This window comes from Merops nubicus, unplaced genomic scaffold (genome assembly GCF_000691845.1).
Source record: "Merops nubicus isolate BGI_N331 unplaced genomic scaffold, ASM69184v1 scaffold2288, whole genome shotgun sequence".
Lineage (NCBI taxonomy): Eukaryota > Metazoa > Chordata > Aves > Coraciiformes > Meropidae > Merops > Merops nubicus.
The window spans coordinates 8541-20680 of record NW_008623473.1 but is presented as its reverse complement, the minus strand read 5'-3'; the positions used below and the strand labels follow the sequence as shown (position 1 = coordinate 20680).

General features: G+C 36.1%; 1 protein-coding gene across 1 annotated transcript in view; it reads left to right on the top strand.

Annotated features, from left to right (window-relative positions):
* The window catches only part of ARFGAP3 (ADP-ribosylation factor GTPase activating protein 3), a gene marked incomplete at its 5' end in the record, with an annotated part of 21075 nt that extends 9136 nt beyond the window's left edge, over window positions 1-11939 (top strand). The window contains 7 exons of the mRNA XM_008945060.1: window positions 816-941; window positions 1535-1657; window positions 4985-5122; window positions 6405-6528; window positions 7533-7623; window positions 11454-11575; window positions 11736-11939. Of these exons, the coding sequence (XP_008943308.1) occupies window positions 816-941; window positions 1535-1657; window positions 4985-5122; window positions 6405-6528; window positions 7533-7623; window positions 11454-11575; window positions 11736-11753 (742 nt within the window). The remainder of the gene's footprint in view (window positions 1-815; window positions 942-1534; window positions 1658-4984; window positions 5123-6404; window positions 6529-7532; window positions 7624-11453; window positions 11576-11735) is intronic.
* Window positions 11940-12140: the final 201 nt, after the last annotated feature.

Below are 12140 nucleotides of genomic sequence, written 5' to 3'. Positions count from 1 at the left end.
TTCTGCACAAAATGGATGAAAAATTACAGGGGTTTTCAGACTTAAATACTTCCTTTCTACTTGCAGCAGGGCATCTACCAGCAGCATCTGTCTCATTTACCTTTCTTCTGATAGTGTTCATTTGTATTTTATGCCAATCACAATCTTGGGAATTAACATACTGCTGTGTTGCTCATTAGAATTAGTATTTGTATCCCTTTTAACTTAACAAATTAAATGTAAGCAGTGTTTTTACAATTCTGTAATAAATATTACAAATCTCTGTTTATGCTACACTGGTAGTCCTAGAAAATAATTGATTGTTTTGAGGTGTAGGAAGGTTCATGACATCTCAGAAAGACAGTTTATCATAGCTGAACTGTGAGGATGTTTCAGATGACAAAATGTATTGCCTGCTGTACAGAAAATGATAGGGTTTGGATGCTTCAAAGTTTCTGTAATACAGAATGTATTCCGTTTTGGGAGTACAAGAACTCTTGTTTTCCCTATTAGGACTGGAGAAAAGGCTGGATGACTGAATGGTGATGCAAAACTGTGTCATGAACTTTAGCAGTAACATGTTTTCCACTTATTTTGAAAAAAAACTACCTGCTCATACAAAGGCTGTGTTACCATTTAGGAAGTCTTCTCTACTGGCTTTCTCCTATCTTTATAGTGGTAATTTTATCCAATTAATAATAAATATTTCAGTATCCACAAAACATATAAAATACAGTGCTGCAATACATATGTTGTTAGTTGTCTGCCAATATTGTTGGCTTGGGCATTCAGTGTAGCATTTTACAGTTATATGTTAACTGTATGTTTTGTTCTAGTGTATCATCTTTACGGTTGGCCTACAGAGATCTTGACATTAAAACAAGAGAAGAAAAGTTAAATCTATCTGGTAAGAAGAAAAATGAGTTGGAGAGACTTGGCATAGGATTTGGCAGCAACAGAAGGTGTGTGAAGTCCTATAAACTATTTAAATCATTCTGTGGCTTTGTGCAGTTATCCTTCATTTTACTTAGGAAATGAAAAAATATACAGAAGTGTGTTATGAAAACAATATCATCAAAGGATCTAGTATTTGTCAGGGGGAAGGGGCAGGTTGCTTCTGGTAGGTTAATGCCTGTCTTGCAGATTAGAACTTAAATCTAAATTGTAGGGTGTTGCCTCCATTAGTTGACTGAGAGGAAGGTGGTCAGGATGTTTTCAGTGAACAGTATTGAGCTAAGTCTAGTCTTTTTTTCTTGCTGAAAACATCACATTACTGTGTTTTCCAGGTGTTGGAATGGTGGTGTGTGTGTGTGTGTGTGTTCAGAAGTGTGTCCTGTAACTACTCTAAGAGAACTATAGTTGAGTTTTCCAGGGCTACTTTTTTTTTTTTAATCCCTCCTTTCTTCTTAAATCTTTGCATAACTTGGACTTTAGAAGCAAGCTTCAGAAACTGCATTTGGGCTTTCATTTCTTGGGGTTTTTTTTGGTTTTTTGGGTTTTTTTTTCGTGTGAGCTTTTTCATCTCTTTACATGCTTATTTTCTCCCTGTCCCCAGTGGCATTTCTCACTCGGTCACCTCAGATATGCAAACAATAGAGCAGGAAACACCTGCAATTGCAAAGCCGAAGAAAAAGTACATCGATGATGCAGAAGACTCATATTTCTCTTCTAGTTCAAGGTAACATACAAGCTTTTTATTTTGAGTGGGGATAGAAGTATATGCAAGTTACTTATTCAAACATACACCATATATTTGGAACTTAAAATCAAAACAGAAGACAATCTGACGTATCTACACACCTAGCATATTTTCAGGGGACATAGGAACTGGAGAAGCTGTGAAATAGTTGACCCTGCCTGGATGACAGATGTATTTATAGGGAAGAGGAGTTACTTTTTTTGAGGAGAAAGTAGTCTGAGTTGTGTTTACAGCTTTTGTCTTGTTCAGGATCTAGTCTCTACTTGCACAGGCAATATCCCTACAAGTTTTTATTTACTGCATACTGAATCCAAGTAATTTTTTGTCAGGATGACTTGTGTATGTTCTCTTTTTTTTTCCTTTTTTTTTTTTACCTTTCTTGTGCCACTGTCTTCAACTTTTAATTTAAAATTAAACAAGTATTGAAGTCTGATACTAGATATGCTACAGTTGCACCAGTCTTTTAACTGGACACATGCCAAATGCAGAACCTAAATCTTCTTGAAGTATTGTGTGTTGGATGTATTGTGTAGATGTCTGCAATCTTATTTGATAGACTTTTATGTATTGGAATTTAAATGTAAGCAAAAAATAATTGACAAATTTTTCATCATAGTATGAATGCAATGCATGTTATAGAATACTGTTGTTGGGAGGGAGAAATAAAATAACAAGTCCTACAGACAGTAATTGCAATGAAACAGCTGCTTATGGACTGACAGATAGAAACAGATGTTGCTTTTGTAAACTGACTTTATTGGTTTGGTCCTGCAGAAACATGAAAAATTGTACCTAATTACTTGTAGATGGACAAATAAAAACACAAAGGCTTTTGTGTCATTACTTTGTAGTGTAATCACAAAATGCAAATGTCATACCAAGTAAACTGGCAGCAGTCTTGTAAAATAAAATTTATCATTTCAGTGCTTCCTTATTTGTTCCTTGAAAAGAACTGTTACTGCTCTCAAATTATTCATAAGCCTGCTAGTGGGCAAAGCATAAATTATGGAAGAGGCTTTTTAATGTGATTTGTTTCCATGAAGAAGTTTAAAGAAGATGAATTGTAACCTGGCTGTTCCCAGCTCTTGTTCTTCTAGTTACAGCAATAGTAGAATCTAATTGGAGTTCTAATTGCAGTTGGTATACAAATTAATTCTCTTTAAGGAAAGTCTAAAGCCAGATTATTAGGCTTGGTAAGGTTTGCAAGGTGGTCGTTATCCCTTATTCCAAGCTGTGACTTAGAAATTGAGGTAAAGTAATCTTAATATCATCTTAGTATATGCCAAAGAGTGCTGATAAGTAGCTCTAAATTAAGCAAGCTAAATGTTCAAGGTTTAGGGATATAATTGAAGCCTTTCAAAATCCTTGGATTTAGATTTATTTTTGCTACAATTAATAAAATCTTTATTAACATAAACACGTCACATTTCATTTCCTGTTAAATGCAGTTTTTCTTTCTCCCTCCACCATCCTCCCCCTGAATACTGAAGAAGTACTTTGCAAAGTTCTGAAAATACGAGAGGGAAGGATGGAGAAAATAGCTTGTTTTATTCAGGGTCTTGTGGGCTCATCCCATGGTTTTGATGGCTAATGTGGGATTGGACAGTTTCGTATTCATAAATGCCTTGTTTGTTATTGCACATCCATATGGAACTTCTAAAGATTGCTGTGGCTTCTTCATTAGGTGGGCAGGAATAACAGCATTGCTTCCTTGTAGGTTGGATTCTGTGCTTCTACAGCCTGCTACCATAGGAATATATGACATAGGAACTCAGAGGTCAGGCCAAAAGAAAATTACCCTGGTTGTAGGAAAGCATATAGTGCCTTGCTGTGTTTCTAAGCTGATGTAAAGGAGAGAATGAAGACTTTGAAGACCAACTGCTTTCTGGTGCTGTACTACTATTGTCTAGGAGTTTCTGCCTCCCTGTATTTTGCTTTTTTTGTGTTGCACTGAGAACCTAAGCTCACAGGAACAGTGACAGATTGAGTTGGTATAGTGATATGCCCCAAACAGTGGATTCTGTGATTTTTTTCCTTTCTTTGCAACTTACATCTATGACTTTTCCTTTGGATTTTTCCACCTGTATTTAAAAGGTGGAGGGAGTAAGAAGCCTCACTTATCAGGAAAAAAATACCTTCAAGAATCTGCTGGGTGGAATCTCCACTCTGTGGGGTCAGATTGTGAAGATGGAGATTGCATTGCAGTAAGCCTTCTCTGCTCAGGGCACTAAATACACTTCCCTGTGCCTGTGAGGAGAGAAGGGGAGACTCCTGCTTTTTGTAGAGGTTCATTCCAGATCCATCCCTGCTATTTTCCATGTGTAGTGTCGGGAGGCTTTGCTGCTGAAGCTGTCACATTTCTCATGAACTACGAAATGTGTCCTGATTATTCACAACAAATCATGGAGAATATATTTTAAAGAGTACTTTTCACAAAATACAGATGCAGACATTAATATCCTGCACTTTTTCTACTGAACTATTCCATTCTGCTAGCCTCCTGTCATTTTGACCATCTTACTTCCTGTCCTGGTCATATCAAAATTTTAAGAAAGTTTATTTAACCACAAAGGGAAATACCTGATCTTGGGCATTTTGGTTGTGGGGGGTTTTCTGTAGGATTTTCCATATATGTTTAGATATGTGTAGATAATCAAAGGAAAAAAGGTCAAGATAATGTACCACCAGAATGAACAAACATGTTTAATTTTTTTCCCCTTTGTTTTCCCTGCAGTTTTGACATGCAAGAGAAGATTATTAAATTAAGACTCTTAAGATATATATTCTTTAGCCATTGTTTTAATAAAGCATTATACAAAGCTCAAGAGGTACTTAATATCAATATTTGTATTCAAAAAAATATACAGATCCATGGATAAGGGCTTTGCTTACTGTTCTGAACTATGTTTGTTGATGCCTCAGAAAATGGGAGCAGATTCTTTGCTTGCACAGCTTACAGTTTGACTCCTATGGAACTGTGAGATTAGCCACTATCAGCTCCTTTAGAAAACTTTGTCCCATGTGGAACCACAGCACCTTTTGATGTCATAGGTTAGTTAGGTGCTCTTGGATCTTTGGGATCCTTGAAGTGCCTTGAAAGTTGTGCTGGCTTTTTTCATAGCTGGTATCTTAGCATGGAATGTCAAGAGCACAAGGCCTTTATGAGCAAATTGCCTTGTAGGGTTGTCATAGTGCTTTGCTTGAGGGTCCATCCTGAGGTTTTCTTAGGGTTGCTTACTATAGCAATATTTATCTAACAATATAACTTTCCCACTTTTTCAATACTTTTTAATTCTTTTATTTTAGGTACTACGATTCTTCAGATTTGAGGAGCAGCACTTTCTCTAAATGGGATGACAACTCAGATTCTTTTTGGAAGAAAGAAAATAACAGTAGAGATGTTGATGTAATGTTAACTTCAAAAAGTACAGGATTTTCAGACAGGTATATATAAAAAAACAAACAAACAAACAAACAAAACAAAAACACAAACAAAAAAACAAACCTATTTTTGTACAGAAAGCCCAAACCTTTAAAGTGTGTTTTGAAACCTGGTCACAGGAGTGGGTTTTTATGTCTAGAAGGAGAATTTGGCAATGACTTTCAGCAGCAAAGGACTTCCTGACTGTATTTCTTTTGTAAGCTGTAAATTTTTGTAAGCTGAACATTATTTGCATTATAAGCACTTGTCTGTTTTGCTCAGTGTTGTATAGTTCATGTACTGAATGTAGTTTCCAAAGCATTTCAGCAAAAAAAGTAGTAGACAAAAGATGTGGAGAGAAACTCAAATATTTGCACTGTTCTGAGAGCATACTTGCTTTACTTGCTTAATTCATTGCCTAATGAACCAAAGAAAATCCAGTTACCAAATGGATGAAACTGCAGGGTACTCAGCTTTTAGGATGAAGGTATTAAAGGTACTTGCAAACAACAGGTCTAATTGCTGTGATGGTAAAAAATGACCATATTTTTTATTTTGACAACTGTGTTTTTATCTTTGTACCCAAGTGGAAAATGTAAGAATATTGGGGTTTGTGTGCTCAGCTGGTGCTTTGTGATTCTGTCCTTCTTTAGAACCGTTTTTAACTTACTTGTAAAATGCAGTTTGTGCACTTAGCTACAACTTTATTTTGTTTTTCACAAACATATTCTGTTGTTTCTTAAAGAGTGCACCAGTGATGCATATTACAGAAAACAGGGTTTCATGTCTGTAATACTATTGCTTCCCTATTGGAGTCCATTTACTTAAAACAAACAAACCAACCAAAGGCAAGTGTTGAATATGTATATTTGATGTGGAAGGCAGTGACAGTTAATGGATGTTGAATGTTTTCATGCTATTACATTTAAATCTGAATTTTCTTGTGCTTTGGGGTTTTTGAGGTTTTGTAGAAATACCTGGTCTCTTTCCACATAATGTCGCTTGCTTTTTAAATGAACTCTGAAAATAAAGGTACAAGATTAATGAATTTAAGTACTATATGTTCATCATCTTGTAAAACTGCCACTGAAATTTTATTTGTTGCTGTATCAACTTAATTATGTTATTTTTTTTTGTCCTGGGTTGATACTGATTTAATTTTTATTTGGAAAAAAAAAAAAAAACAACACTTATACTTTTAGTCTTCACAAAACAAAGATGACAGTGCTTCTTGTTTCATTTATTGCATTCTGTCCTGATCTAAATAAAATTTACACTCACTAATGAAGTTTATTTTTCTTTTAGGCCTGCGTCTCGTCGTAAGCCTGAATATGAACCATCTTTAAAAACAGATGAAGCACAAAAAAAATTTGGCAATGTAAAAGCCATTTCATCAGACATGTATTTTGGAAGGCAAGATCATGCTGATGTAAGCAGAAAGCAGTGATAAATAGTTTTGAATGTTAAAATATTCTTTGACTATAAACAGAGTGTTTTGTATAAAGAGATGACAATAAATAGTTAAACTGGTAGAATTAATAAGCTTTTAGAATTAAGTCTTCTTGAATATTTGTTTAATTGAAATGTACAAGTTTCTGATAACTCATACAGCTTAATATTTAATTTCAAGGAGTTGTAGCTGCATGCAGGACCTTGCCTCCAATATCATCATTCTTTGGTAGAAGTGGTAGACTGTGATTCAGCTGTCTTTTATTCTTCAAAGAATCAGCCTGGTGTTGGGTGAAGGTTTACTTAATTTCTTCTGAATACCCAAACTGATGCCAACCAGCCACTGTTAAAAAGCTGTCCCCTCTGTGTTTGTTACACAGAAACATTATTACTATTATAAGGCTAACTAGGCAGAAATACTGTTCAACAAAGGACATACAATGGAATCAGCCTAGAAATAAAAAACAGATTAATATTGTGTTGCCTTTTGAGGGTGAGAGATCATTTTTTAAAATAATGAAAAATGAACAATGTACAGAGTAATGTAAAAAAATTTAATCAGCATATTACCATTCAGGGGGAACTTAGAAAAAGTTGAATTAAAAGCATCATATGATTAGAAGGGTTAACATGATGCTTACTGCAGTGCTCTTTCCTTAACCTACCCAACCACTGCATTTCACTTTTTGTTGTTGTTTTCAATGGTTGCATGGTTTTTCCAGCAGTTTTAGGGTACCTAACAGTAAGTAGGTCTCTTGGTGTTGCAGTGATAAATGTCACTCTGGTAACTCGGAAATGAGCTGCTGCTGACAAACACATATCAGTCATGCAAAAACTACAAAATGGGGATAACTTTCAGAATAGTCAACTTCAGCTGGATTTGTATGTTCTGAAACTGTATCTGTGATCTTGTGAATTACCTGACATGACCTTGACAGGTGACAGCACACCATTACAATACTTTTCTTCTCAATCCTTTTCCAGTATGAAGCAAGGGCTCGACTAGAAAGGCTTTCTGGAAGCTCGTCTATAAGTTCAGCTGACTTGTTTGGAGATCAGAAAAAACAACCAACAGGTACATATTGAGCAGAGTGAGAAGCTCTCATGCAGTGGATATGCTCTCGTGCTCTGCTTCTAGTTGCACTGTCAGCTCACTGTCACTGTATTCTGCAAAGAGTGTGTAAAGTACAGTATGCACTAGCATTGACAATAGCTCAAACAAGTGTTACAGGTGTAGTCATGATTTTTTTGTATAAGTGGTGGGTTTTTTTGTGCACTAGCATTGACAATAGGTCAAACAAGTGTAACAGGTGTAGTCATGATTTTTTTGTATAAGTGGCTTTTTTTTTTTGTATCTTCAGGTCAGTAAGTTCAATATACTGTTTTTTTTATGTGACTTGTTGCAAATAATAGAGTAATAAAATAGTAACTAATTTTTATCGAAGGAAAACTGTGGTATTTTGTTATAAAAACAAATGAGTTGACACTTAAATTGACTACCAGGTACATTTTTTGAGAAGTCATGGTAAGTAATATATATGTGAAAATAGCTGTCATAATAATATTGGTTCTGAGAAGAATCCTTGATAAAATGTTAGTGGCCTTGAGATTCCCATGTAATCTGTTGCACGGCGTATCCATTCATCATGCTGCTTCTAACACTGGTCGTGCCAAATTATTAAGGAAATTTTTCAATTGGTTTGGCTTGTTAAAAGATTTCTTGGGACACATTACATTGGAGAGTATGGTTCATCAAATTAGAAAGGAAGAAAGATTAGATTAGATTAGATTAGATTAGACTGACGGAAAAGTAGCTCCTTAGGCTATTGAAAATCTCATGTTTTCTTTCCAACACCCTTTTTGGATAGAGCAAAAATGTGAAAGAGAAACAGTAGGAATTACTGGAACTTTTTATTGACTTGACCAGTTTGGTTTCATACCTTAACTTGTGAAGAAACAGGAGAAAAAAATTATTGAAGAACTTGAAATCTGTGAGTAATTATATAAAGATACTGGAAAACAGTATGCAGCATCTGATTTTACTTTGGAAAAGTTGGAGGGGAAAAAAAAAAAGACTGTTCAGTTTAAATCCCCTGAAAGGGAGTTTTGGATACTCTGGCTGGCAGAGAAATAAATCCTGTTATCAGTTACTTAATCTGGATTTTGAAATGCAAAAAAAAATATGTATATATATATATATACAAACTAAGGAGGAGAGGAGGAGACAGCAGCAGAAATTAAAGACAGCAGCAGCAGAAAAATCACAGTAACTTACTTCAGCCACTTGAAAAGAGTATTTGCAACATGGTGTCCCAGCTGTGCCTGAAAAAGATGTGGGGAACATAAGTAAAGAAATGGTGTTCCTTTATGAATTTGTAAACAGTGTTTTCAACAATACATGGGATTGTGATAAGTATTATTTTGTTACCTTTCTGTTGTTAGCTAGAGCTTTCTTCATACTTCTGAATCTTCTTGCATATAAATTATTTTATATGGTTTAATTTGTGTAATGTGTGGGGCTTTTGCACACTAATGAATAAGAGCGTGAACTAGGAGAAGGTAAATAGAAGTTAAAGATGAGGCAAATTGTGGTGTGTATATTTACACACCCATATGTAGGTGATAAATTCTCTCTGTATTCTGAGTCAGGGTACTTGGAGGCATTCTGTCATGTTGACTGTGTGTATGTGCATTGTGCACACGTGGTTATCAATTGCTGATTAATGGGAAATGTTCCTGGGTTGTGTGAGGGAATGCAGAAATTGCTAATAATGGGATGAGGACACATGCCTGCCATTAGCCTTTAATTACTCTCTGACACTGGCATGTAAACCAACCATGTAAATTTAAAGTTATAGTACACAGACTAAACTTCTGCTCAATTTTGTGGGTTGTTACCTGCTCTGAAATAATCGTGAGGAAATAATACACCAGGAGGTATTAGTTTGTGTAACATAAATTCACACACTAGTCAATTTACAGAATCTTCCTTTCTTGCATGTGTCCTCCTACACTCCCCACCTCACAGACTGTCTTTTGACTGGGAGAAATTTTACTGCACTAATAGCTTGCACAATGTGGTGCTGAATTAATGCCAAGGCTATCATTAGTTCCCTTAAAAGAAAGGTAATCAGGAGACCGGAGGCTGGCAACAATAACGCTGCTGTAATTCTGGGGTCCTTGCCAGGGTAAAGTGTCCTTTGAATCTGAAGTTGTCTTCATGAGAGTTGCTGAGATTTTAGGATAGAACAGTTTGGGGATGCTTGCTTATGTACAGAATTCTGTAGGAACTGTTTACTAAAAAGAAGGAGAAATGCAGGAAAATGCATTTACTTTGCATTATTGCAGATCTATTCCTTATGAAAGATGGCATGTCAGATAGCTGACTTGTAGATCCTGATTTTGAAGGAAATCACAAGTAAAGGAGTGGCTTTCCTGTCTGATTTACAAGAAGTCCTTCAGACAACCATACATAACCAGAAAAACATGACAAAATTCAGGTGGCTGAGAACTGATTAGAGCTTTTCTCAGTTTTTTTATATCTGCAAATTTTATTTCCCAAGACTGACCTTAATAACAGAAATGCTGAAGCATTTGCAAAGTGGAACAGATCATAAGGAAGTTTAAAATTACAGTTCTAAAGTAGGACTTTGTCAGTGACAGGAAATTTTGGAAAATCATCTATAAGAAGTATGCCCATGCATTATAGAAACAGCTACTAACCAACTTTAAAGAATGTAATGGTAATTTCTCTGAATGTGACCGCGTCTGCCACTACAAACAGCCACTTAGCTTAATTAATCAAATGCAGCAATGTCTTTCTCAGCCTGCTTACAAGGCAGGTGCCTTCAGTTTCCTGTGAAGAGAGGAGCTGCAGATTCTTTCTCTTCCTTCTCCACCTCTGTTCAAAGAGGGGAGGAAAGAGAAGGAAGGGCTGCCGGTGTGTGGCCGTGGTCTGTGCCGAGTGACAGCTGTGAACCTTCTCCAAGGTTCAGTGGCTGCTCACAAGGTACTGGTTGTGTCCTGACTGGTCAGGACTGTCAGTTGGCTGCGTGTCTAAATGAAGGCTACAGATTGCATTCTCCATTTTGAAAATTATCTCTTTGGGGATGCTTCCTCCCAGGAGCCCCATTTATTCCCAACATACAGTTCCGTGGTGCTGTTTTACTGCCACTTGTGCCTTTCACAGTACTAGGTACTTAATATTAAGATGTGCCAGTAATTCTTTTCACAAATGAGTGGGTGATTGTAATTATTACTGTGTTAATACTTACACTGTTAGTTTTGAAACATCTTTGATTTCTGTTAACTTTAGGCCTATAAAATTTCCTAATAGCAGTAGAGCTAACACAGGCAGAGCTATATTGGCTTTAGGGGAGGCTGGATTGCTAGCTTTGTTCTGGAGTTTCAAAACTTATTTACCTTTACTGTAATTTCTGTAGAACTTTCCAAGCCTCAGGTGTAGTAATGCAAAATATACATGTATATACAGCATGCAAAGCATACCTATGCATGCACACAGATAGGGCTCATCACTTCAGCCACCACTGAAGTGCCTTCACCTTTAAATTGCAAGCTAATAACGGCTGTTTAGGCTACAGGACAAGTAATGCTGCACCAGACTGAAAGTGCAGAATAAATCATGTATTATCCAGACATTAATTGCTCATCTGGAAATACAAAGTGTAGAAGATGACAGTGTGGGTGGAATTATGAACAATTGAAAAAACATGGAAACAAAGATGCATTTAAGAAACTTGAGATCCATGCTTAGTTTTTTACAGCGTCGGTCAGATATTGATAGTTAGTGCTTCTAGTACTATATTGTACTTTGGGTGGAGAAAAAGACTGCTTTTAGTGTAAAATTCTCTTTTCTTCCTCTCTGTGTGTGTGTTTTCCTTTTAGGAAACTACAATATTACAAATGTCTTGCCTTCAGCTCCTGATATAGCTCAGTTTAAACAAGGAGTGAAATCAGTGGCTGGAAAACTTTCGGTACTTGCTAATGGGGTCATGACATCTATACAGGTTAGTAAAACTATTACCATATATTGAAGCCCCAGTTCTTGGAAGCACTGGTCAATTTTCTCTAAGTCTTTAAGAATTAAATTCCTATTTATTTTGCAAATGGAAGTTATTTCAGTGGAAAACATACTGATGTACACTTGTTTTTTTTTTACTTTTCTAGGATCGATACGGTTCGTAACATCTTTTATATCAACAGAACTAAGTACACTAAAGAAGGATTTCTCTTCAGATATAAAAGTGATCACACTGCTGATTCGAATGAAGGTTGCCTTAACACTGTTGATGTTTATTCCTTGTGCCAGCATATTTGTTCCTGTGTGCAGCTTTCTGGCTCAGCCTCTTCGTACTGCTCTTTAATCTTCACAGAGCAGAAATCTTGTAGCAACTCATTCCATCTGCATATGCCCCACCCCCTTTACAAGTCTTGTATTTCTTAATGACCTTAATGTTAGATGTTGGAAGCTTTATTACTGGTTTCAGCTGTGAGGCAGGAAGAAGAAAGATGGATAAATATGTACGTTGGAAATGAGGCTTCCTAATAGAAACCTCAGTGCAGTTGCATCCT